The 25,954-nt window shown below is 47.4% G+C and overlaps 1 protein-coding gene across 1 annotated transcript; it reads left to right on the plus strand.

Annotated features, from left to right (window-relative positions):
• Positions 1 to 4,756: 4,756 nt before the first annotated feature.
• On the plus strand, positions 4,757 to 25,954 carry LOC143936036 (uncharacterized). Its single transcript, XM_077460322.1, has 7 exons — positions 4,757 to 5,016; positions 13,229 to 13,318; positions 17,163 to 17,232; positions 17,823 to 17,901; positions 19,887 to 19,953; positions 21,554 to 21,702; positions 21,795 to 25,954. The coding sequence occupies exons 1-7, from the start codon at positions 4,909 to 4,911 to the stop codon at positions 22,999 to 23,001; spliced, it is 1,770 nt and encodes a 589-aa protein (XP_077316448.1). The 5' UTR covers positions 4,757 to 4,908; the 3' UTR covers positions 23,002 to 25,954.

The following is a 25,954-nucleotide window of genomic DNA, read 5'->3' on the forward strand; positions in this document are numbered from 1 at the left end:
AGAGAGTTCCTTCACAGAAGCCGCCAGATCTGCCCCCTGTTCTGCTGCCTGCTCTCTAACCAATCCCTCAATACACTCTCTGCAAAGTGCCTTGGACCAGGAATCCCCCATAGAGGCTCTACATGAAGGACACTTCTTCCTAGAACCATGGGGGGACTTGCTTGTGGCTTTCTGAAAGACAGAAATAAAAGAGAGAGCAGCATAAAATTAAAAAAGAAAAAGAAACACCAGCGCTACATAGAGGACCACCGGGAGTGCCCCCCCCAGGATCAACCACCACCAGGATCCCAGACGCACTGCCCTTCCCCCCGACCACCAAGGGGGAAAAAACACCAGTGGAGCTACTGGTTATAATGTAAGGGAACACCTCCCCAGGGTTCCCCTTACCTTTGAGTGGCTGGTGCTGTTATCTCCAGGAGCTCTTGGAGCCTCTGCTTCAGACATTCTCCTGTTGAGGAAGAGTGGTTCGAACGTGCCTCCTACAGCTGCCTGTACAACTTTAGAAAGAGAGGCTGCACCAGCCGAACGCTTGGTCCCCTTTCACGTGCCGCGTCCGGAACCGGAAGATGCGGATACAACGAAGAAGTCCGCCCCCACCGGAACTGACGTCGCCCGTCATCCGGTCCGGCCTCCAGCTCCAAGCCGACTGCTAACACAGGGGGACCTTGGACGTCTCGTTGCAGCGCCCCCCTGGGCGAACGAAGGGATGGACCGCCCCAAACTTCCTGCTTTCCCCAAGCGAAGTTTAGAGTGCGTGTAAAAAAGGTCAGTACGAGGGTCCAGCTCCCCAGCCGACCGGACTGCCTACCCTGTTGCAGCACCCTCCTGGGCGAACGAACAGGAGAACCTCTAAAACTTCCTGCTTTCCCCAAGCGAAGATTAGGGTACATGTAAAAGACGGTCAGTCAAAAACCAGCTCTCTGGCCGCCCAGACTGCCGAACCCGTCGTAACACCCGCCTGGGTGAACGAACGGATGAACCTCTAAAACTTCCTGCTTTCACCAAGCGAAGATAGAGTACATGTAAGACGGTCAGTACGACAGAGTCGGACTGCCGAACGGAGTCAGAGCTCCGTTTCTGATACGTAGCCTCAGTTTCGCCAACTGATTTAGCTAAGGTTCCTTAGCGGTGTCTCCCCGCCGGAGGAAACACCATAACTGAGGAGCAGAGGGAGGACGAAGCTTAAATCTTGAAATTGAAGGCGGTGTTTCCTGAGAGGGGAGGAGCCAGGGTCTCTAAGGTGGCTGTCCTGAAAGACGAACTTGGGAAAAAAAACTTTCAGCTTTTAGAACCACTTTAGAGTGAACCTGTACATACCCCCGCCATGAACAGGGGTATAAGGATGAGGGTGGAATGATTACTACACATTGCATTGGCGCTCATCGTCCACCCTCATAAATTGACCAGCACACTGGCAAATTATCAGGAAAACCTTAAAGTGGAGGTCCGGCCTGTAAAACAAAATTTTAAGTCAACAGCTACTGTATTTCGGCTGCCGAAATTTCGGTGCATCTCTATTTGTGAAGCAACTAGACAACTCTAAGGCCTCAGGCACACTGGACGCTTTTGGACGTTTTTACAGCTGCTGTTTTTGGCTGTAGACGTTTTTTTTTCTACAGTCATTAAACTCTCCATCATGTTATCCTATGTGTCCATGCACACACAGGCTGTTATCAGCAGTTTTGGGCAGTAACATTTTTGAGCAGTAAAAAAAAAAAATAGGGGTCTGAGAGATGTTTTTCAACTGTAAAAACGTTCTAACGCTGATAAACGCTCAAAAACGTCACTCGCCAGAAGTTTAACGTTTGTTAAAAAATAAAATAAAAAATAAAAACATTGAAAAAAAGTTGAAAAACTCACTGCAAAACTACTGGCGTTTTCATAACGTTATTTAAACCTCTTAACCCCCGGACAATTTTGCAGCTAAAGGTCCAGGCCCCTTTTTGCGATTCGGCACTGCGTCGCTTTAACTGACAATTGTGCGGTCGTGCGACGTGGCTCCCAAACAAAATTTACGTCCTTTTTTTCCCACAAATAGAGCTTCCTTTTGGTGGTATTTGATCACCTCTGCAGTTTTTATTTTTTGCGCTATAAACAAAATTAGAGCGACAATTTTGAAAGAAAATGCTATATTTTTTTACTTTTTGCTATAATAAATATTCCCAAAAATATATTTAAAAAAAACATTTTTTTCCTCAGGGTTAGGCCAATACGTATTCTTCTAGATATTTTTGGTTAAAAAAAATAAAAAAAAAATAAAAATCGCAATAAGCGTATATTGATTGGTTTGCGCAAAAGTTATAGCGTTTACAAAATAGGGGATAGTTTTATAGCATTTTTATAAATAATTTTTTTTTTTTTTACTAGTAATGGCGGCGATCAGCGATTTTTTATTGTGACTGCGACATTATGGCGGACACATCGGACAATTTTGACACATTTTTGGGACCACTGGCATGTATACAGCGATCAGTGGGATTAGAAATGCACTGATTACTGTAAAAATGTCACTGGCAGTGAAGGGGGTTAACCACTAGGGGGCAGTGTAGGGGGTTAAGTGTGTGTGTTTTTTTTACTGTAGGGGGCGTGGCTTGTAGTGTGACATCACTGATTGTCTTTCCCTATGACAGGGAACAGACGATCAGTGATAGACTCATTAGGAAGCACGGGGAGAGGTTTGTTTACACAGACCTCTCCTCGTTCTTCAGCTCTAGGACCCGATCGCGGGACGCCGGCGGTGATCGGGTCAGCGGGTCCCGTGGCTGGGCACTTAAAGGGCAACGTACCTGTACGTGCCATTCTGCCGACATATATCGGCGTGAGGCGGTCCTTAAGTGGATAACGTCCGGTGTACATGAGGCCTTATAAGGAAATATGCAATTTCCCCATCAACACAATGAACCAATCTCTCGAGGTATATGATGTACACAGAAGACACCTGGCTCGCAGTCTCCACTCGACTTCGTCCCAAAGGTGATCTATCAGGTTGAGGTCAGGACTCTGTGCAGGCCGGTCAAGTTCCTCTACCCCAAACTCGCTCATCCATGTCTTTATGGACCTTGCTTTGTGCACTGGTCCAAATCATTTGGTGGAGAGGGGATTATGGTGTGGGGTTGTTTTTCAGGGGTTGGGCTTGGCCCCTTATTTCCAGTGAGGGGAACTGTGAAGGCGTCAGCATACCAAGACATTTTGGGCAATTTCATGCTCCCAAATTTGTGGGAACAGTTTGGGGGTGGTCCCTTCCTGTTCCAACATGACTGCACACCAGTGCACAAAGCAAGGTCCATAAAAACATGGATGAGTGAGTTTGGGGGTGGAGGAACTTGACTTGCCTGCACAGAGTCCTGACCACTGTGGTTCAATATAGAGCTAGTCACCTGTGTGAATGCAGCCTTGTGGGGCCGTACTCAGATAAACACACAGTGTATTCTGCACAGCCCCACCTAAAGGGCGATGCACGTATTACCAAAGCTCATGACCCTTCTTTATAACTCAACTCCACCAAGGGTTGCCCCTTTACCTTCAAGTAAAACCTGAACTCTTTAGCGGCACACAGACATTTTTTTTATAGCATAAACTACACGTATATGTTGCTAGTAAATAATATTTCTAATCATGTGAAGTTAATAACAAGAGTCCCCCTTTACATCAGAGTCCACAGAGTTCCCCTTTACATCAGAGTCCACAGAGTCCCCCTTTTACATCTGAACTCACAGAGTTCTCTTGCACTGTAAGGGGGGACTCAGCAGACTCTGATATAAGGGAGAACTCCGGGGACACCGACATAAGGGATGATCTGGCAGCCCTGATTAAGGGGGAACACTGAGAACGCTGATGTATGGAGAGGACTCTGATTGAAGGGGAAACACTGTGGCATAAAGGGGAACTCTGATGTAAGGTGTGCTCTGAGAACCCTGATTTACCTTAGTGTACTCACTCAGAGGCAGGAGAGAGAAGGGGGAGACTTCAGTCACACACAGGGATGGATGGTGAGCTCACTCACCCCTTGGCAGTCAGGTCCTCTCATCCAGATGTATCTGAGGCTGCTGAACATTACATTAACGGACCTTATTTTCCTTTTCTGAGGCACAGCTCTGGGGATTGGAGTGTGGGCAGACACAGAGGGGTAGGGGTGGGAGAGGAGCAGATCACGCCCGCTCTCCTCTCCCATCTGTGTGGGTTGTTAGTGCTGGCTTTGGTCATTGTGAGAGAGAATGTAACAGACAACTGCAGCCAGCAACCCTGCTGGGAAGCCGTAGTCAGATCTGAATAATGTGTCCGGGTTATCTGAAACCCGGACACATGATTCCAAACCTGAACTGTCCGGGTAAATCCCAGACAGGGGACAACCCTAACTCCACCTTAAACTTCTTATATCCCTTTAATTACAGAGCAGAGAAGGGTTTATCAGATTTTATGGAAATCACTACTAGGGACACATTTTGTATCAGAATGAGGAAAGTTGAGCCGGAGTCAACCACAAAGGTGCCACCTGAACAGGTAATTAAGATAAATATCTCCAATGGGGTCACAGGCAGAAACAAAAACATGACAAGCCGATAACTGTGTTCCTCATTGTATCTAAAGCTAAATAATGGCTGTAGTTGGGTTCTCTTTGAAGACAGCGGCTGTTTACAGCGCTCTCCTCCTCCCGAACAAGCTGTCAGCCATGTTGTTGTAGCCCGGCCTGACCCTCACCATGGCGGAGATAGACCGGTTTCACATTCGGTGACGTCCTTCCTGCGCGCCCTGAGCAGGGCCGTCACTGTCCGGCGCCGGGTTTCAGTTTCGTTCCCTTAGCTGTCAGAGAGCGGAGGCTCCATCTCCGGCCTCCAGACCGACTAACCCGGCACCGTGCTCCCCTGCCTGGTGCTGCCCGGGCCCTGGCTCCGCGGCCCCGCTTCCAGCATGTCCCGGGACCCCGAGGAGGTGTGGAGTCCCGAATATGACTCCACCTGGGAGGAGGAGGGGGAGGAGAAGACTCGGGGCCAAAGAGAGCCAGGGAACCGGCGACAGGTGAGGGGGATGGGGAGAGGCGGAAGGGGATAACAATGGGAGGGGCAGAAATTGTGTAGAGGTGGGAAAATGGGATGCAGGAGAAGAGAGAAGCGGAATGGAGAGGAGAGAGATGCAGAAGAGGAGACAATTGGAAAGAGAAGAGAGATGGAGAAGAGGAGAAAATTGGAAAGAGAGGAGAGATAAAGAGGAGAGAGATGGAGAGGAGGGGTGCAAAAGAGGAGAGAGATGGAGAGGAGGGGTGCAGACGATGAGAGAGATGGAGAGGAGGGGTGCAGAAGAGGAGAGAGATGAAGAGGAGGGGTGCAGAAGAGGAGAGATGGAGAGGAGGGGTGCAGAAGAGGAGAGATGGAGAGGAGGGGTGCAGAGGAGGAGAGAGATGGAGAGGAGGGGTGCAGAAGAGGCGAGAGATGGAGAGGAGGGGTGCAGACGATGAGAGAGATGGAGAGAAGGGGTGCAGAAGAGGAGAGAGATGAAGAGGAGGGGTGCAAACGATGAGAGAGATGGAGAGGAGGGGTGCAGAAGAGGCGAGAGATGGAGAGGAGGGGTGCAGAGGAGGCGAGAGATGGAGAGGAGGGGTGCAGAGGAGGCGAGAGATGGAGAGGAGGGGTGCAGAGGAGGAGAGAGGTGGAGAGGAGGGGTGCAGAAGAAGCGAGAGATGGAGAGGAGGGGTGCAGAGGAGGAGAGAGATGGAGAGGAGGGGTGCAGAAGAGGCGAGAGATGGAGAGGAGGGGTGCAGAAGAGGCGAGAGATGGAGAGGAGGGGTGCAGAGGAGGAGAGAGATGGAGAGGAGGGGTGCAGAAGAGGCGAGAGATGGAGAGGAGGGGTGCAGAAGAGGCGAGAGATGGAGAGGAGGGGCGCAGAAGAGGAGAGATGCAGAAGAGGAGTGAGATGGAGAGGAGAGATGCAGAAGAGGAGTGAGATGGAGAGGAGAGATGCAGAAGAGGAGTGAGATGGAGAGGAGAGATGCAGAAGAGGAGTGAGATGGAGAGGAGAGGTGCAGAAGAGGAGTGAGATGGAGAGGAGAGGTGCAGAAGAGGAGAGAGATGGAGAGGAGGGGTGCAGAAGAGGCGAGAGATGGAGAGGAGGGGTGCAGAAGAGGCGAGAGATGGAGAGGAGGGGTGCAGAAGAGGCGAGAGATGGAGAGGAGGGGTGCAGAAGAGGCGAGAGATGGAGAGGAGGGGTGCATAAGAGGCGAGAGATGGAGAGGAGGGGTGCAGAAGAGGCGAGAGATGGAGAGGAGGGGGTGCAGAAGAGGAGGGAGATGGAGAGGAGAGGTGCAGAAGAGGCGAGAGATGGAGAGGTGCAGAAGAGGCGAGAGATGGAGAGGAGGGGTGCAGAAGAGGCGAGAGATGGAGAGGAGGGGTGCAGAAGAGGCGAGAGATGGAGAGGAGGGGTGCAGGAGGGGTGCAGAAGAGGCGAGAGATGGAGAGGAGGGGTGCAGAGGAGGCGAGAGATGGAGAGGAGGGGTGCAGAGGAGGCGAGAGATGGAGAGGAGGGGCGCAGAAGAGGAGAGAGATGGAGAGGAGGGGTGCAGAAGAGGCGAGAGATGGAGAGGAGGGGCGCAGAAGAGGAGAGATGCAGAAGAGGAGTGAGATGGAGAGGAGAGATGCAGAAGAGGAGTGAGATGGAGAGGAGAGGTGCAGAAGAGGAGTGAGATGGAGAGGAGAGGTGCAGAAGAGGAGTGAGATGGAGAGGAGAGGTGCAGAAGAGGAGAGAGATGGAGAGGAGGGGTGCAGAAGAGGCAAGAGATGGAGAGGAGGGGTGCAGAAGAGGCGAGAGATGGAGAGGAGGGGTGCAGAAGAGGCGAGAGATGGAGAGGAGGGGTGCAGAAGAGGCGAGAGATGGAGAGGAGGGGTGCAGAAAAGGCGAGAGATGGAGAGGAGGGGTGCAGAAGAGGCGAGAGATGGAGAGGAGGGGTGCAGAGGAGGCGAGAGATGGAGAGGAGGGGGTGCAGAAGAGGAGGGAGATGGAGAGGAGAGGTGCAGAAGAGGCGAGAGATGGAGAGGTGCAGAAGAGGCGAGAGATGGAGAGGAGGGGTGCAGAAGAGGCGAGAGATGGAGAGGAGGGGTGCAGAAGAGGCGAGAGATGGAGAGGAGGGGTGCAGAGGAGGCGAGAGATGGAGAGGAGGGGTGCAGAGGAGGCGAGAGATGGAGAGGAGGGGTGCAGAGGAGGCGAGAGATGGAGAGGAGGGGTGCAGAGGAGGCGAGAGATGGAGAGGAGGGGTGCAGAGGAGGCGAGAGATGGAGAGGAGGGGTGCAGAGGAGGCGAGAGATGGAGAGGAGGGGTGCAGAGGAGGCGAGAGATGGAGAGGAGGGGTGCAGAGGAGGCGAGAGATGGAGAGGAGGGGTGCAGAAGAGGAGAGAGATGGAGAGGAGGGGTGCAGAAGAGGAGAGAGATGGAGAGGAGGGGTGCAGAAGAGGAGAGAGGAGGGGTGCAGAAGAGGAGAGAGAAGGAGAGGAGGGGTGCAGAAGAGGAGAGAGAAGGAGAGGAGGGGTGCAGAAGAGGAGAGAGATGGAGAGGAGGGGTGCAGAAGAGGAGAGAGATGGAGAGGAGGGGTGCAGAAGAGGCGAGAGATGGAGAGGAGGGGTGCAGAAGAGGCGAGAGATGGAGAAGAGGGGTGCAGAAGAGGCGAGAGATGGAGAGGAGGGGTGCAGAAGAGGCGAGAGATGGAGAGGAGGGGTGCAGAAGAGGCGAGAGATGGAGAGGAGGGGTGCAGAAGAGGCGAGAGAAGGAGAGGAGGGGTGCAGAAGAGGCGAGAGAAGGAGAGGAGGGGTGCAGAAGAGGCGAGAGATGGAGAGGAGGGGTGCAGAAGAGGCGAGAGATGGAGAGGAGGGGTGCAGAAGAGGCGAGAGATGGAGAGGAGGGGTGCAGAAGAGGCGAGAGATGGAGAGGAGGGGTGCAGAAGAGGCGAGAGATGGAGAGGAGGGGTGCAGAGGAGGCGAGAGATGGAGAGGAGGGGTGCAGAGGAGGCGAGAGATGGAGAGGAGGGGTGCAGAGGAGGCGAGAGATGGAGAGGAGGGGTGCAGAGGAGGCGAGAGAAGGAGAGGAGGGGTGCAGAGGAGGCGAGAGATGGAGAGGAGGGGTGCAGAGGAGGCGAGAGATGGAGAGGAGGGGTGCAGAGGAGGCGAGAGATGGAGAGGAGGGGTGCAGAGGAGGCGAGAGAAGGAGAGGAGGGGTGCAGAGGAGGCGAGAGATGGAGAGGAGGGGTGCAGAAGAGGCGAGAGAAGGAGAGGAAGAGTGCAGGGTTTGAGGAGAGATGGTGAGGGTGGTATGCAGGAGTGAGCTAAGGAGAAGAGCCGGGAATACAGATATCTGGGAGAAGAATAGATAAGATGTAGAGGAGAGACCCACAGGAGAGATAATGCAAATTAACTTGGAAGATGAGGAGAGATGGAGGAAATGGGGAGAAGAGGATGGATGGAGGAATTGGGGAAGGATGAAGAAGAGGAGGGATGGAGGAATTGGGGAAGGATGAAGAAGAGGAGGGATGGAGGAATTGGGTAAGGATGAAGAAAAGGAGGGATGCAGGAATTGGGGAGTGATGAAGAAGAGGAGGGATGGAGGAATTGGGGAGTGATGAAGAAGAGGAGGGATAAAGGAATTGGGGAAGGATGAAGAAGAGGAGGGATGGAGGAAATGGGGAAGGATGAAGAAGAGGAGGGATGGAGGAATCGGGGAAGGATGAGGAAGAGGAGGGATGGAGGAATTGGAAAGGATGAAGAAGAGGAGGGATGGAGGAATTGGGGAGTGATGAAGAAGAGGAGGGATGGAGGAATTGGGGAAGGATGAAGAAAAGGAGGGATGGAGGAATTGGGGAGTGATGAAGAAGAGGAGGGATGGAGGAATTGGGGAAGGATGAAGAAAAGGAGGGATGGAGGAATTGGGGAGAGATGAAGAAGAGGAGGGATGGAGGAATTGGGGAGTGATGAAGAAGAGGAGGGATGGAGGAATTGGGGAGTGATGATGAAGAGGAGGGATAAAGGAATTGGGGAAGGATGAAGAAGAGGAGGGATGGAGGAATCGGGGAAGGATGAAGAAGAGGAGGGATGGAGGAATTGGGGAGTGATGAAGAAGAGGAGGGATGGAGGAATTGGGGAAGGATGAAGAAAAGGAGGGATGGAGGAATTGGGGAGTGATGAAGAAGAGGAGGGATGGAGGAATTGGGGAAGGATGAAGAAAAGGAGGGATGGAGGAATTGGGGAGAGATGAAGAAGAGGAGGGATGGAGGAATTGGGGAGTGATGAAGAAGAGGAGGGATGGAGGAATTGGGGAGTGATGATGAAGAGGAGGGATAAAGGAATTGGGGAGTGATGAAGAAGAGGAGGGATGGAGGAATTGGGGAGTGATGATGAAGAGGAGGGATAAAGGAATTGGGGAAGGATGAAGAAGAGGAGGGATGGAGGAATCGGGGAAGGATGAAGAAGAGGAGGGATGGAGGAATTGGGGAGAGATGAAGAAGAGGGGGGATGGAGGAATTGGGGAGTGATGAAGAAGAGGAGGGATGGAGGAATTGGCGAGAGATGAAGAAGAGGAGGGATGGAGGAATTGGGGAAGGATGAAGAAGAGAAGGAATTGGGGAAGGATGAAGAAGAGGAGGGATGGAGGAATTGGGGAAGGATGAAGAAGAGGAGGGATGGAGGAATTGGAGAAGGATGAAGAAGAGGAGGGATGGAGGAATTGGGGAGAGATGAAGAAGAGGAGGGATGGAGGAATTGGGGAGTGATGAAGAAGAGGAGGGATGGAGGAATTGGGGAAGGATGAAGAAGAGGAGGGATGGAGGAATTGGGGAAGGATGAAGGAGGGATGGAGCAGTTGGGAGGGAAGAGGGATGCAGGTATTGGGGTGAGGATGGTTGAACTGGGAGATGGATGAACAGAAAAGTGAAGAGATGGAGGATATAGGGAATGGAGAGGAGTGTCGCAGGAGATGGAAATGAGAACTAGGGAAGGAGGGGGGGGGGGGGGGGTGATGAGATGGAGGAGGGGTCAAGAGGGGGGGTGCAGGAGATGGAAGAGAGACATAGAACAGTGAAGTTTATAGAAGGCAAGAGATACAGGGAATGGAGAGGAGGGTTGCTGGAGGTAGAACTGAGAAATGAAGGGGTGTGTGTGGGGGGGGGGGTGCAATAATCGGGGCGAGGAAGGATGCAGGCATTGGGGAAGTGCTAAAGAAGGAAGAGAGGAGCACAGGATAGATGGGAAGAAGGATGGACAGGAGACGTGCCGGAGAGGATACAATGGAGAGGAGGGATGAAATAAAAGGGAGAGAATTTGGAAGAAGAGATTGAAGGAAGGGGAGATTTGTGAGAGAAGGAGTATTGGAGAGAGAATGTAGGCTGGGAATGTTATTGATGGGAAGGATTCAGTATAGAAAGTCGGGGTGAAGGCTTCCAGGTACACAGAAGGGAGGGGGAGGGGAATGTGGGTGTTTCTATTATTGGGTGACGCTAGTTTCTTCTTCCTTTGTGGAAATCAAAACTGTAACCCCCCTTACACACGGTCGGACATTCCGACAACAAAATCCGTCTGTGCATACACACGGTCGGTCAAAGTTGACGGAAAATCCGATCGTTCAGAACGTGATGATGTTTGTATGTTAGGACAGGACTATGTTCAGGCTAGTAGCCAATAGCTTTGGTCTCGGAATTTGATCTGAGCATGCGTGGCACTTTGTCCGATCGGAATTCTCTACAAATGATCGGACAAAGTCAGATCGGATCATGTTGTCGGAAAATTTTTGGTCGGACATTCCGACGGAAAAAGTCAGATGGAGCCCACACACAGTTAGATTATCCGACAGCGCGGTCCGATCGGACATTTTCCGTCGGAATTTCTGACTATGTGTACAAGGGCTAAGATCTACATTTCTTTTCTGAAATGCTTTAAAGAAACCTTGTAGTTGGGAAGTATGGAGGCCGCCATTGCTGACCCCTCCTGTAAATGCTGATTGTCAGGCTGACCTTCTTTCTTTAATACTTTGACTGAAAACAAATCTGCAGATAAAGGACCTCTGAGCACATCTACAGTCTTGTTCTGGGTCAGTGACGTTATTGAAACCAAAGGGCTGGTGGGATGGCAACTAACATTTTCAGAGCTCGGCAGTGATATGTCTTATATACAGAATCTCACAATAGTCAGTACACCCCTCACATTTCTGTAAATATTTTCTTCTATCTTTTCATGTGACAACACTGAAGAAATGACACTTTGCTACAATGTAAAGTAGTGAGTGTGCAGCTTGTATAACAGTGTAAATTTGCTGTCCCCTCAAAATAACTCAACACACAGCCATTAATGTCTAAACCGCTGGGAACAAAAGTGAGTACACCCCTAAGTGAAAATGTCCAAATTGGGCCCAAAGTGTCAATATTTTGTGTGGCCACCATTATTTTCCAGCACTGCCTTAACCCTCTTGGGCATGGAGGTCACCAGAGCTTCACAGGTCACCACTGGAGTCCTCTTCCCCTCCTCCATGATGACATCACGGAGCTGGGGGATGTTGGAGACCTTGCGCTCCTCCACCTTCCATTTGAAGATGCCCCACAGATGCCCAATAGGGTTTAGGTCTGGAGACATGCTTGGCCAGTCCATCACCTTTACCCTCAGCTTCTTTAGCAAGGCAATGGTCGTCTTGGAGGTGTGTTTGGAGTTGTTATCATGTTGGAATACTGCCCTGCAGCCCAGTCTCTGAAGGGAGGGGATCATGCTCTGCTTCAGTATGTCACAGTACATGTTGGCATTCATGGTTCCCTCAATGAACTGTAGCTCCCCAGTGCCGGAAGCAATCATGCAGCCCCAGACCATGACACTCCCACCACCATGCTTGACTGTAGGCAAGATACACTTGTCTTTGTACTCCTCACCTGGTTGCTGCCACACACGCTTCACACCATCTGAACCAAATAAGTTTATCTTGGTCTCATCAGATCACAGGACATGAATCCAGTAATCCATGTCCTTAGTCTGCTTGTCTTCAGCAAACTGTTTGTGGGCTTTCTTGTGCATCTCTAGAAGAGGCTTCCTTCTGGGATGACAGCCATGCGGACCAGTTTGATGCAGTGTGTGGCGTATGGTCTGAGCACTGACAGGCTGACCCCCCACCCCTTCAACCTCTGCAGCAATGCTGGCAGCCCTCATACGTCTATTTCCCAAAGACAACCTCTGGATATAACGCTGAGCATGTTCACGCAACTTCTTTGGTCGACCATGGTGAGGCCTGTTCTGAGTGGAACCTGTCCTGTTATACCTCTGTATGGTCTTGGCCACTGTGCTGCAGCTCAGTTTCAGGGTCTTGGCATTCTTTTTATATCCTAGGACAGTGATGGTGAACCTTGGCACCCCAGATGTTTTAGAACTACATTTCCCATGATGCTCATGCACTCTGCAGTGTAGTTGGGCATCATGGGAAATGTAGTTCCAAAACATCTGGGGGTGCCAAGGTTCGCCATCACTGGCCTAGGCTATCTTTATGTAGAACCACAATTCTTTTTTTCAGACCCTCAGAGAGTTCTTTGCCATGAGGTGCCATGTTGAACTTCCAATGGCCAGATGAGAGAGTGAGAGCGATAACACCAAATTTAACACACCTGCTCCCCATTCAGACCTGAGACCTTGTAACACTAACGAGTCACATGACACAGGGGAGGAAAAATGGCTAATTGAGCCCAATTTGGACATTTACACTTAGGGGTGTACTCACTTTTGTTGTCAGCGGTTTAGACATTAATGGCTGTGTGTTGAGTTATTTTGAGGGGACAGCAAATGTACACTGTTATACAAGCTGCACACTCACTACTATACATTGTAGACAAGTGTCATTTCTTCAGTGTTGTCACATGAAAAGGTAGAAGAAAATATTTACAAAAATGTGAGGGGTGTACTGACTTTTGTGAGATACTGTGTGTGTATGTATATGTGTGTGTGTGTGTGTGTGTGTGTGTGTATATATATATAATTATTACAAGTGTTTTGCACAGTGATTGTGCTCTCCTGCTCCTCTTTATCTCAATGCTCCTCTACCCATAACGTCTGACTGATTGAGAACAATGCACTCCCAATGCGGCTGAGTTTGTCAGGAAAGCAAAATTCAGAGCTTCTCCAAATCTTTATTGAGTCATGAAGACATGGTACTTCTTTTTTGCTAAACTTATTCAAATTATTGCAACGTATTTTTTTTTTACTAATATGATTGCTGTTTATTTCCATTTTAGTTTAATTGTCGGAATAGGATGAGAGCTGCCAGGGACCTGCAGAACTACAGACATGGTTACGTAAATGACCGGCGTTATCAGTGTTACGCGGTGAGTCTCTGGCTGCAGCTTTGTTGCTGATCTTTGTTCTAATAGCAGACAGAATAATTGGTTCTGATTTCCCCTGTGATGGGCCGTTGTTCCCTCGGGATCACTCTGGATGCAGAATCATTCAGTCCACTTCCTGTGAGCCCAGGTTGATATGAACAAACCCCCACGGGGTGTAGAATTTTTTATTTGTATTTTTTTTTTTTTAAACTACTTGTCCAAGGAAATAAATCGGAGTCCCAATCTACTTGTTCCTCATGACAATCTACTTGCCCTGATAAAAAATAAATTCCCAGGATGGAGAATATGAAGGGTTGGATTTTTTTTTTTTTATTAGGCAGAGGTGCTTTTAGGAATGTCTGGGGTTTTTAAAAATTAAAAGGAGCTTTATGGCGACTTAAACTTTTTTTTTTTTTTTGCTTGAAAACTTCTTCGAACCCCAAAACAATATATTTTTTTTAAAGCAGAGGCCCTAGAGAATAAATTGGTGAGTGGTGCAATTTTTTTATGTCACACGGTATTTGCACTTTTTAGAATTTTAACCAGTTTAGCTCTTTGGACATACTATGTACATCCAAAGACTGCCCCTTAAATCACAAGCTGATTGGCTCCACACGTGTGACATATTGCACCAATGTCAGAATGCGAACAATAATTCTAGCACTACTAACGTTAAACTGATGCGCTGTAAAGGCTTTTAAAGCGTCACCTTCTGGGATTTTTTCAGCACCATCGTTTTTGGCGATATCGCATGCGCACGCAATTTTAAGACATGGAATGTTTGGTATCTATTTTCTCGATGCAACCGCATCTTTTATATTCTATTAATGGGTGGGGTTTTGCACTAAAATTCATTTTATTATATTGTTTTCCTGAAAATGTGTGTTTTAATAAACAATTGCACAAATATCATGTGAAAGGAAAATTTGCAACTATCACTTTTTTTTTTATTTTTTATTTTTTTTATTCTACAAGGCCTCTGCTTTCAGAAAATATATAATGTTCTGGGGATTTAATTTATTTTATTGGAAAAAAAAATTAAGATTTTTTACATGTATGTAAAAAATAAAACACATTACTCTGAAGCCGAACTGGTTAATGCAAAAAAATAAATAAATAAACAATATATATAAAACCTGATTTTTGTTCAAATATAAAAGATGATGTTGTGCTGAGTAATAAGATACCAAACATGTCACACCTTAAATTGCGTACTCCCGTGCGGTACAGGACCTCCTCGCAATCTTGGTTGAATGAAAAAAAAAAATGATCAGTGTATACTAGGCTTAAGGGCTTGTTCATACGTGTGGCAGCACTTGTTCCCCCTCTGAAATACAAACTGGGGTGGATGGCTTTTCAGAGGCATTTGAAAGTTGGCAATATTGATTCATCTGAAAATGCCAGTTCACTTGAATGGGTCACATTCGGGGGGTGTTAGCTCCCATCCAAATCAGCATGCCGTTTTATTTGTGGTCATAGCAGGTGTACAGCCCTGAGCATTTGCATGCCCTGGTTCAGGTGGCTGTGGAGCAGTAAAACTGCATCTCTACCCTCTGCCCACCTGTGTGAAGGAGCATGGAAAGGGAGATGGAAAAACAGAACCTGGAGTTCCTCTTTAATGCCCGGTTCACACTAGATGTGGTGCGAATCTGCCTCAAAATCACAACCCGTTCATGCAAATCGAGTGTATTGTAAACATTCAATTTAAAAAATGTAAAATAACTTGTCTATACTTGCCTTCTCTGTGTAATGGTTTTACACAGAGCAGCCCTGATCATCTTCTTCTGGAGACCCCCCTGCTGGTGCTCCAGGCCCCTCCCTCTTCATCAGGTGCCCCCGCAGAAAGTCACTTTCCATGGGGGCACTTGTGGGCTCGCTCCTGAGTCCCTCTGCTGCGTCCATTGGATGCCCCCCTCCTTTTCCCTTCTCCCTCCTTTTCCCTTCTCCCTCCTTTTCCCTTCTCCCTCCTTTTCCCTTCTCCCTCCTTTTCCCTTCTCCCTCCTTTTCCCTTCTCCCTCCTTTTCCCTTCTCCCTCCTCTTCCCGTGCCTTCCCCCCCCTTTTTTTTCCCTCTTTCCAACATTTTGAAGGTAACATTCACCCTTCGATGGATCAGGTTATTGGGATTAAGGCACTAAAGTAATAAGGGAAGATAGTTACGTAAATGTGACTTTTTATAGTTATCAAACACCTTTTGGGATATTTATTAAAGGTAGGTTAATTGAAGATTTAGAACACTTGGGTAAGATAGTAAAACGAGAACAGGGTGGAATGGGAGGGTAGGCGTAACATTAAATCCTCCATTGACAGACAGACAGAGGGTCTTGGCACCGCCCCCAGCTCCTTTGTCACAGCTTTTTATTGACAGCAGTGGGAGCCAATGGCTCCTGATGCTATAAACCTATCCAGTGGAGAGAGCCACTGTAGCTGCGCTCATGCACATCGATGGATCGGATCTGGCTCGGGTAAGAAAAAGGGGGGGGGGGGGGTCTGGGGAGGTGCAGCACAGAAGGTTTTTCATCTTAATGCATAGGATGCATTTAAGGGGTTGTAAAGTCTCCAGGTTTTTCACTTTAATGCATTCTATTCATTAAGGGGAAAACCTTCTATGCTGCAGCAGCCCCTCAGAGCCCCTATTTTTCTTACCTGAACCCAATTGTTCCAGCGATGTGCATGAGCCCAGTGACTCTAGCCGCTGTCTGTCCTCATTAGATAGATAACAGCAAGAGCCATTGGCTTCCGCTGCTGTCAATCACATCCAGTGAAGTGGGGGGGGGGGGGGAGCGCGGAACCGAGTCCTGTTGTCTGTGTCAATGGATGCAGCAGCGGGACTCATGAGCGTGCCCGCACGGGTGCCCCCATGGAATGCGGCTCTCCGTGGGGGCACCCCAGAAGAGGAGGGTCGGGGCTGCTCTGTGCAAAACCCTTGCATAGAGCAGGTAAGTGTGACATGTTTGTTATTTAAAAAAAAAAATGAAACTTTACAATCACTTTAAAGCAGAGGTTCACACAAAAATGGAACCTCCGCTTTTCAGAACCCTCCCCCCCTCCGGTGTCACATTTGGCACCTTTCAGGGGGGAGGGGGGTGCAGATACCTGTATAAGACAGGTATTTGCACCCACTTCTGGGCATAGACTCCTGCGGGAGTCACACCCCTTCCCGTACACCCCCGCTGTCTGCTGGGAAACAGACTGAATCCAGAGACAGCAGGGGCCATCCGGATTGCGCAACTCACGCATGCGCAGTAGGGAACCGGGAAGTGAAGCCGCAAGGCTTCATTTCCTGATTATCTTACCGAAGATGGCGGCGGCAGCACCCGAGAGCCCAGCGACAGATCGGCTTTAGGTGCCGACATCGCGGGCGCCCTGGACAGGTAATTGTCCATATTTTAAAAGTCAGCAGCAATTTTGCCGGCCCTCCGCTTTAAGGTTAAAAAAAAAAAAAAAAAACTTAAGGCTTTACAACCACTTTAAGTTAACGACACCGCAAAATCGGTTTGCAAAACGCAGTAGCATTTGCAGAATCGGATCACATTGTGGGAACACCCTTGTGATCCGATTCTGGTACGGACACAAAAAAAAAGGGTCCTACACGAGTTTGTTGCGAATGCGATGTGATTTGAGCTCCAGACAAAATGAATGGCTCAAATCGCACTGCTGCAGAAACACATGTGATTTGAACAGGAATGCGGTACGATTTCTGTTCAAAACACATGTGGTTCCCGCACCGCACCGCACCAGTGTGAACCGAGCCTTCATTTTGGACTTTAGCTTCGTTTTCAGCAGAATCCTCTTCCTCTTTTTTTTTTTTTTTTTTTTTTTTTACGTTTTGAATCTTTTCTCTTCCAGAATCAGCCTCCACAAGCATCCAAACCCAACCTGGAGTTTTATCAGGGCAACAGGCGTTTTGAGCCTGACGGTAAGTATATGTTGGTCTCCTGTGTGAAAATCTAGTGTGTTTGTTACTTGAAAATCCCACATCTGCCTGTCTCTGGGTCTGCGTGGAGCAGGGAACGATTAAATGACATCAGATTGTTATTTTTGCCAATACTTCCCATCCTTGTAGACAATGTAGATCCACCTTCTGCTCTCAAGCTTACATTACCAGCTGTCTCCCAGGGAACGGGTACCGGGCCAAAAAAAGATCCGCCTGCGCTCCGTGCCTACCACGCAAGAAACAAGCAGCTGCGCGCTCTACGACTGCTTGTTTCTTCTTTTCTATTCCTTGCCATGCTGATCTTCTGCAATATTATTATATAGGGGGGGGGGGGGGGGGAGAAGTATCCATCCATCTGCTGTGAGCGTCATGTGACCACATGCCTTGGCATAGGTCACAAGACCCCAGCGTGTCACCTTGTGCTGTGGCTTTGTGGGAGAGATTAGAGAATTTATCTACCAAGGAGACCTCATAATTTTTTGTTTCTTGGAACTGTATGAAGCCAGACTTGTGTTTGGGATGGAATTGATTTGGCCGAGGCAGAGTTCACCTGTTTTTTGTGTTTGTTTCAGGGCTGTACATAATGGACCTGCTGGAGAAATGGAAGGAAAAGTATGAGATTCTAGAGAGGAACCATTCCTATATCCAATGGTATGTGCACCAGACATGTACAGATCCTATAAATGGCCTGAAGGTGGCTGTTGGAAGCCCTAACCTCTTCTGTATTGCCTTTAGCAGCCAGTCAGGTTCTCCTTTTGCGTTCAGCATGTGGAAATATGCAAGGGAGCATCAGCACTGGGAAGTTCTGAGAGCCTTAGTGGGTGTAACCAAACAGAGGTCCACCTAGCCCAGATTTTCATTGTGGAAAACATATGTACAGTAGTACCTTGGATTACGAGCATAATCCGTTCCAGAAGCATGCAAATGCACTCGTATATCAAAGCGAGTTTCCCCATAGGAATCAATGGAAACTCAGATAATTAGTTCTACAGTGACTGCTGGTGTGTGCAGTACTCTATGTGGCCAGAGGCATGGGGGCGCCAGTGTGTGCAGTACCACATGTGGCCAGAAGTGCGTGGGGCACTGGAGACACTCGGGAACTGAGTGTCTCCAGCGCCACCGCACCTTTCTCCAAATGCGGTACTGCACACCCCAGCGGCTTGAATCCTGCAAATCGAGTCAGGATTTATTTATTTTTAAATAGCTCGTATTGCGGAAGACTTGTAAACCGTGTTACTTACAATGCAAGGTTTCACTGTATATTCTTAAATCTGAGGTGGTGCTGTGCCCAAACTGCATGAGTTAAGTGCTCGTTTTGGGCAGTGGTATCCAAACTGTGGCTCTTTGCTTGCCTTTATCTGGCCTTGAGGCACCATTCCATCCATGACGGTGTACTATTCCTCCCCTAAATACTAGCAATACATCACCATTTCTCCCGCTGATAGCAACAATGGGGCACTAATCCTCCTACTGACACCAATGGTAGAGCCTTATGCCGCGTACACGCGATCGGAATTTTGGTCGGAAAAAACTGATGGTTTTTCCCGACAGAATTCCGACGGGATTTCGCTCAAGCTGTCTTGCCTACACACGGTCGCGCCAAATTCCGACTGCCAAGAACACGGTGGCGTACAACACATACGACGGGACTAGATAAAGGAAGTTCAATACCCAGTAGCCAATAGCTTCCATCTTGTAGTTGAATCGATGTGCCTTTTACACATTGAGTGCTGACTGCAGTCCCTATTATGCAGCCTTTGTTTACAAGTGGGGTCAATGTGATTGGTCATAATGATCACATGGTTTGGGGACTGAAGAGAAAACGGGGTGGGCCACTGCACACTTTTGAAGCCACACATGAGCAGCGGCCGATGCAGGCGGGTATATATATACACACATACACATTGAAGAAGCTCCTGTCCAGCCATTTACATACACCTGTCAGGTTTTCCCTTTGAGGGAGAATTGCCTTCACTTCCTGTCCCAACCACAAGAGGAGGAGGAAATTTCTTGGGACATCCCTTTATAAGTCAAAAACACAATGGTAGTAACTGTAAGCGCAAGTACGTAAGTGCACACACTGGCTGAAATGTTTCACTAAATAACAAAAACAATAAGTCTATAAATAGTTCAATGGTTAATCGTGGCAGATCAATGGCGGCTGCTGTGCTCGTAGAGCTGGCTCTGTGTTTAGGCAAGTAGAAGGTAGAGAAGGAAGCGCCACCTGAGTGTAGTATTAGAGACAGCTTTTAATGGCACAGATAAAATCACACTTACAGGAAAAACAAAGGCTCATCTGTGTGTCAGTGGTCTGGATACGTTCTTCCATGCAGAGATGAGAAGCTGCAGTCGTTTTCGCTGCTCAGCCTGGAGCAGATACTGTGGCCGTTGGGAAGAAGCTGGGGCTGAGGTCACGGGATCACTCCGGGGGGAAGACTCCACAGAGTGAGAAGGGTTCCAACCCTTCTCACTCTGTGGAGTCCTCTCCTGGGAGTGATCCCGTGACCTCAGCCCCAGCTTCCTTCTCTACCTTCTTCTTGCCTTTATAAGTCAGTTCTGTCTGGACCAAGTGTCCACATTGAATGATTTGCCCTCTTGCACTTTTTCCCATTACTATGTATATGTTTTATTTGCAGGCTATTTCCTCTGCGGGAACATGGTATGAACTCTTGTGCCAAACCACTGACAGAGGCTGAAATTGAGGTAGAGAACTTCCTTAAATGTTAAACTTGGCATGATTGCAACCATTGAAAAATTATCTACAGTGTCTAGTTACATAGCAAAAGAGAAATACTGCACAAATGTTTGTTTAAATAACTCCCGTGGTAATTATCTCAGAATTGGTATATTCAGTAAAAGAAAAAGAGAACATATATATATATATACCGTATTTATCGGTGTATAACACACACCCCAATTTTAGAAGGGAAGTTTAAGGAAAAAACCTTACATTTTAAATAAAAAACTTCGAAGCAAAATTAGGGTCACAGCTCATCAATGCACCCGGCTCAGTGCCCATCTGCAGCCTCTAAATTTCCAATCAATGCACCCTGCTCAGTACCCATCTGAAGCCTCTAAATTGCCCATCAATACACCCTGTTCAGTGCCCATCTGCAGCCTCTAAATTGCCCATCAATGCACCCTGCTCGGTGCCCATCTGCAGCCTCTAAATTGCCCATCAATGCACCCTGCTCAGTGCCCATCTGCAGCCTCTAAATTGCCCATCAATGCACCCTGCACAATGCCCATCTGCAGCCTCTAAATTGCCCATCAATGCACCCTGCACAATGCCCACCTGCAGCCTCTAAATTGCCCACCAATGCACCCTGCTCAGTGCCCATCTGCAGCCTCACTTTTTCCCCATCATTGCAGCCTCCACAGTGTTGGATTATCCCTGCTGTCTCCGAGGGAAGAGGAGGAGTGAGCACCACTGAATTACACAGAGCCGCGATCTCCTGTGTACCCGGCGCTCCATCACTCACAGACACGTCTCCTGGCCCTGCTCTTATGATAGACAGAACAGTGACCCAATGCGTGGCTGTGAGTGATGGAGCCCCTTCCCTCAGAGACAGCAGGGATCGATGTATAACACACACCCACGATTCACCCCTGATTTTAAGGCTGAAAAAGTGTGTTTATACGCCAATAAATACGGTATATGTTTTGTTTCTTTGTCAGGTGTCATTTTGATGAGAACAAAGGCCTCTTGCCCACAACTCTGGCCAATGGTTGTGGAGGTCTGTGGGTGGGGGCTTTAATCTGAAAGCCTCCTTGTAACAATAAGGGGGCCCCCCCATCCAATGTGAATGCATAAGGGGTACAAGAGAATGTACACATTAAAAAAAAAACATTGTTTTTAACATATCCTGCCGATGAACAAAAACTTGTTGACCATCGACACACCCACTCCCGTCACTTCCCTTTCGTAACATTTCTGGGTCCCCACCACTAAAGAAAACAATAGAACGAGGTCTCCCATGTGCCATCATTGTCCACATATTAATAGGTATCCATGTCCATGAAGGCCAGGGTTCACAGAAAGTGGATTGTATGACTCTGGACGTCATTCAAACCGGATGAGAATTGGACCTGGCTTGGAGACCAGTGAGTCTGCATGGGACAAAGCTGAAAAGTAGGTTAGCAAAGCTGCTTTAAGATTTGGACATTAGGATTCCAGAGTCTTAAGAAGCTGCCAGTGATTTCATCTCACTACAGTCAATCCAGTTTCTTCTGGTGCTACTTTTATTTCTCTTTTGAACTGTTCTGCCACATATACAGCTTACTGCATCTTCTGCTTTTCTAGGAGATGAAAGGAGATAAGCGTTTCCCAGGGAGGTTCCTTGAAGCCTACAAACTCATGTTGGATTTTTATGGCATCCAACTGAAAGACGAGAAGACCGGAGAAGTGACCTTAGCAGATAATTGTGAAAGCAGATTTAGGAATCTGAACGAGTAAGTGGCGAGGCAATGGAGCCATCTTTGATGTACATACAGGTAACATTTATCTCATTCCTAACCATCATCCTCTCGATTCTTGTTCACAGTCACAGTCACAACAACCTGCGGATCACGCGCATACTGAAGTGTTTGGGGGAGCTTGGGTTTGAACACTACCAGGCTCCTCTGGTGAAGTTCTTCCTGGAGGAAACTTTGTGCAATGGCAGACTACAGAATGTAAAAAGAAGTGCTCTGGACTACTTCATGTTCACTGTCAAGAACAAAAATCAGCGCCGAAAATTAGTGCACTTTGCCTGGAAGAATTACAACCAAGATAAGTTCATCTGGGGTCCTGTGGAGAAGCTCAGAACCTACCAACCACCAGCGGAAAATGAGCAAGGAGCTAATAACAAGCAGAAAGAAAAGAACAATGAAAGGGATGAAGAAAGCCAAATAAATGGACAGTTGGACAGCTGTGATGTCATCTCTGTAGAAAAAATGTTAAATTGTTCTGACTCGGATAGTGAAAATGTTGAAAGCCATCGAGACTCTATTAAGCCTGATAAAAAACCCAGTAAAGAGTGCATACCTCTGCAAGAGTCGTATAGGAAAATTCCAGGCGAGGGTTCCAGTAAGAGTTCGGATGCAGTGTATAACAACAAAAGTCTGATCCCCAGTTCTTCAATTCCTAGTATGAATGGAGCGCAGCATCTTACAGAAGATATGGACAAAAAGTCCAATGAAGAGGAACAAAATCAGGTTTCTTATGAAGTCTCACCAAAGCATGACCATAACGTGCCTTCAGCAGTAGGACAAAAAGAAGAAGGCAAGGAAGAGGGGCACGTTCTGGAAGAAGCAGTCTCTACTAATCAAAATGATAATCTCCAGCAAGAAAACACACATAAAGATAATACACCAGTAGGAACCCCAAGGAAACGGAAGAGACAAAACGGGGAAGCGGTATCTGATGGAAGTCCACCAAAGTCTAATGACATCTCTGGGCTGCCCAAGGAAGATGGAGAAGATGATCGAGTGGATGGAGTTAACGACGAAGTGAAAAAACTTAAATTGAGTGAGCAACCAGGTTCAGAGAGAAATGAAAGGATGGCAGACGACTTACCAGGCAGCACTGCTGGCAGAGATCCTCAACAGCCCAATAAGGGTTCTGATATTAACCAAGAAGGAGGGGAATGTAGCCAAATGGAGGACGAGGAAGCCAAAGAGGAAACGGCAAAACCGAATGAGCATTCTAGTTCAGAGGACAATGAAAAAGATGACCCATCAACAAGCAGCGCTAGTGAAGATCCTAAATAGTCTGAAGCTGAATCTGGTCAAAAGCTGAAGTGGATTTGGTAGATTGGAAGCCAACGTGAAAACAACTTAAAAAGCAGGGGTAGCCAAATCCCGAGAATAGTTTAAAGGAGGCAAACATCCAACAGCTTGAGGAGGCGGGTTAGTCAAAGCTTCTCAAATGTTGACTCGCAGAACCTTATCGAAGGTCATTCTATGACAGAGCAGGGAGAATGTAAACCCTCATCTCCACTGAAGTTCTAGGTCAAAATGGGCTTCTTTAATAGCGGCACCGGAAAAAAAAAAGACAACCTGTAAAGATCTTTCATATATGATCCAAAGCTGCGGAAGATACCAATGCTCCGGGTCTTAGATCTTTCACGATCTTCTGTTGGTGTGTAAGTTGGACAACACAGACCGTCCATGCATCAAGCCTGACATCTGTTCCTGCGGCCTTACCCCCACCATAAGCCAGAAAACCCCAGATGCATTTGAATGTATCCAAGAGAAGAGGGAACGACTTCTTTAAAGCTCAGCTGTCACTGGCATGAAGTGACTTTTCCTCTACACTGGTGCTAGTGGACCTTTTTCAGAACCTCTTGTCTTTTCTTTCTTTCCCCCCATGCCATAAAAGTTTCTCCTTAGCCAAATTGTTTCTCTTTATTATTTGAAAACGTTATTTCCAATAGGATAGTTTTGTGACGTGTTACATCGTCCTTGGCTAAGAATATGGTTTGTGATGGCTCCTTTATCTTTTTTTTTTTTCTTTCTTTTTTTCTGAAAAACTTTACAGCTTGTTTGTGAAATTGATGCCTCAATACAACAAGCTTTGGTGTAAAGTAGACGGGCTTCTCGGATGTACTTGAACTAATGTGGGTTGATGCAGGAGGGTTAACCACATATCTCTTGGGACTTCAGGAGCAGGATCTCTTCATTGGAGTTCCCAGGTCTTCCCCTATAGCATGAAGTCTCACTGATCTTGCTGCATTCCGCAACATGCATAACAAAAATAGAAAGGGGAGAGCGGTGAAACCCCCCACTGTCCATGGTAGTGCTGATGTACAGTTGTGCTCAAAAGTTTGCACGCCCTGAGAGAAATCATGAAACGTTGGCATTGATATTGAAAATATGACCGATCATGCCAAAAAACTGTCTTTTATTTAAAGATGGTGATGAGATGAAGCGATATATTATCACATAGTTGTCTGGCTTCTTTTTAAAAATCATAATAAAAGAAATCGCCCAAATGGCCCCAATCAAAAGGTTCCATCCCCTGGAATGTTTGGCCTTGGTACAGTCACACAGGTTAACATGGCAATTAACGATTAAGTTCCCACATCTGTGGCTTTTTAAATTGTAATGAGTGTGTATAAATAGCCAATGAATTTGTTAGCTCTCGCATGGATGTACTAAGCAAGTTAGATACTGAACCACGGGGAGCGGAAAAGAACTCTCAAAAGACCTGCATAACTAGGTAAGGGAATTTTATAAATATGGAAAAGGATATAAAAAAAAATCCAAAGCCTTAAATAGGCCAGTCAGTACTGTTCAATCACTTATCAAGAAGTGGAAATTTCTTGGTGCAATCTTTCTTGGTCCTACCTGACCTTGGCTTAGAATCGAGAGATCCCCGAACTTCCCAATTCTTAATAATTGATTGAACTGTACTGACTGGCATATTCAAGACTTGGGGATCTCTTGATGCCAAGGTCAGGTAGACCAAGAAAATTTGCAGCCACAACTGCCAGTAGAATTGTTTGGGATACAAAGAAAAACCCACAGGTAACCACAGGAGATATACAGGCTACTCTGGAAAAGATGGCGTGGTTGTTTCAAGGAGCACAATACTACGATACTTGAACAATTGTGAGCTGCATGGTCAAGTTGCCAGAAAGAAGCCTTTAGTGCGCCAGTGCCCACCTTGGCTTTTATTGTGATATTGGCGCAGTAAAGGCTTCTTCCTGGCAACTCGACCATGCAGCTCATTTTTGTTCAAGTATCACTGTAGTGTGCTCCTTAAAAACAACCAAAGCAGCCTGTATTTCTCCTGAGGTTACCTGTGGGGTTTTCCTTTGTATCCCGAACAATTCTTCTGCCAGCTATGGCTGTGACCTTTCTTAATCTGCCTGACTTTGGCTTGAAATCGAGAGATCCCCAAACTTTCCATTTCTTAATAATTGATCGAACGGTACTGACTGGCATATTCAAGACCTTGGATATCTTTTTATATCCTTTTCCATCTCTATAAAGTTCCATTTACCTTATTACACAGGTCTTTTGCCAGTTCTTTTCTGCTCCCCGTGGCCCAGTATCTAGCCTGCATAGTGCATCCACAGTAGAGCTACCAAACTCATTGATTATTTATACTTAGAGACTAATTGCAATTCAAAAAGCTACAGATGTGGGAAATTAACCTTTTTATTGCCATTTTAACCTGTGTGAGTCGCCTTGTGTTAGTGGTGGCTTTTTCTTTTGTATCCCAAAGAATTCCTCTAGCAGTTGTTGCTTCAATCAATCTTGAGCTACCTGACTTTGGTTTGAAATCAAGAGATCCCAAGAATTTTCCACTTCTTAATCAGTGATTGAGCGGTACTGACTGGCATATTCAAGGCTTTAGATATCTTTTAATATCCTTTTTCCATCTGTATAAAGTTCTGTTACCTTGTTACGCAGGTTCTTAGTTCTTTTCTGCTCCCCATGGCTCAGTATCTAGCGTGCTCAAGTGCATCTACGTGAGAGCTAACAAACTCATTGACTGTTTATACACAGACACTAATTGCAGTTTAAAAAGCTACAGATGTGGGAAATTAACCTTTTTATTGCGATTTAACCTGCGTGTGTGTCGCCTTGAGTTGTACCAAAGCCAAACATTCCTGGGGATGGAAACTTTTGGTCAGGGCCATTTTAGGTGATTTCTGTTATGATTTAAAAAGGAGCCAACAAACTTTTTCATAATAAATGGCTATCCTTTAAAAAA

This window comes from Lithobates pipiens, unplaced genomic scaffold (assembly GCF_037356315.1).
Source record: "Lithobates pipiens isolate NorthernLeopardFrog02 unplaced genomic scaffold, aLitPip1_a1.2 Scaffold_28, whole genome shotgun sequence".
NCBI classification, from domain to species: Eukaryota; Metazoa; Chordata; class Amphibia; order Anura; family Ranidae; genus Lithobates; species Lithobates pipiens.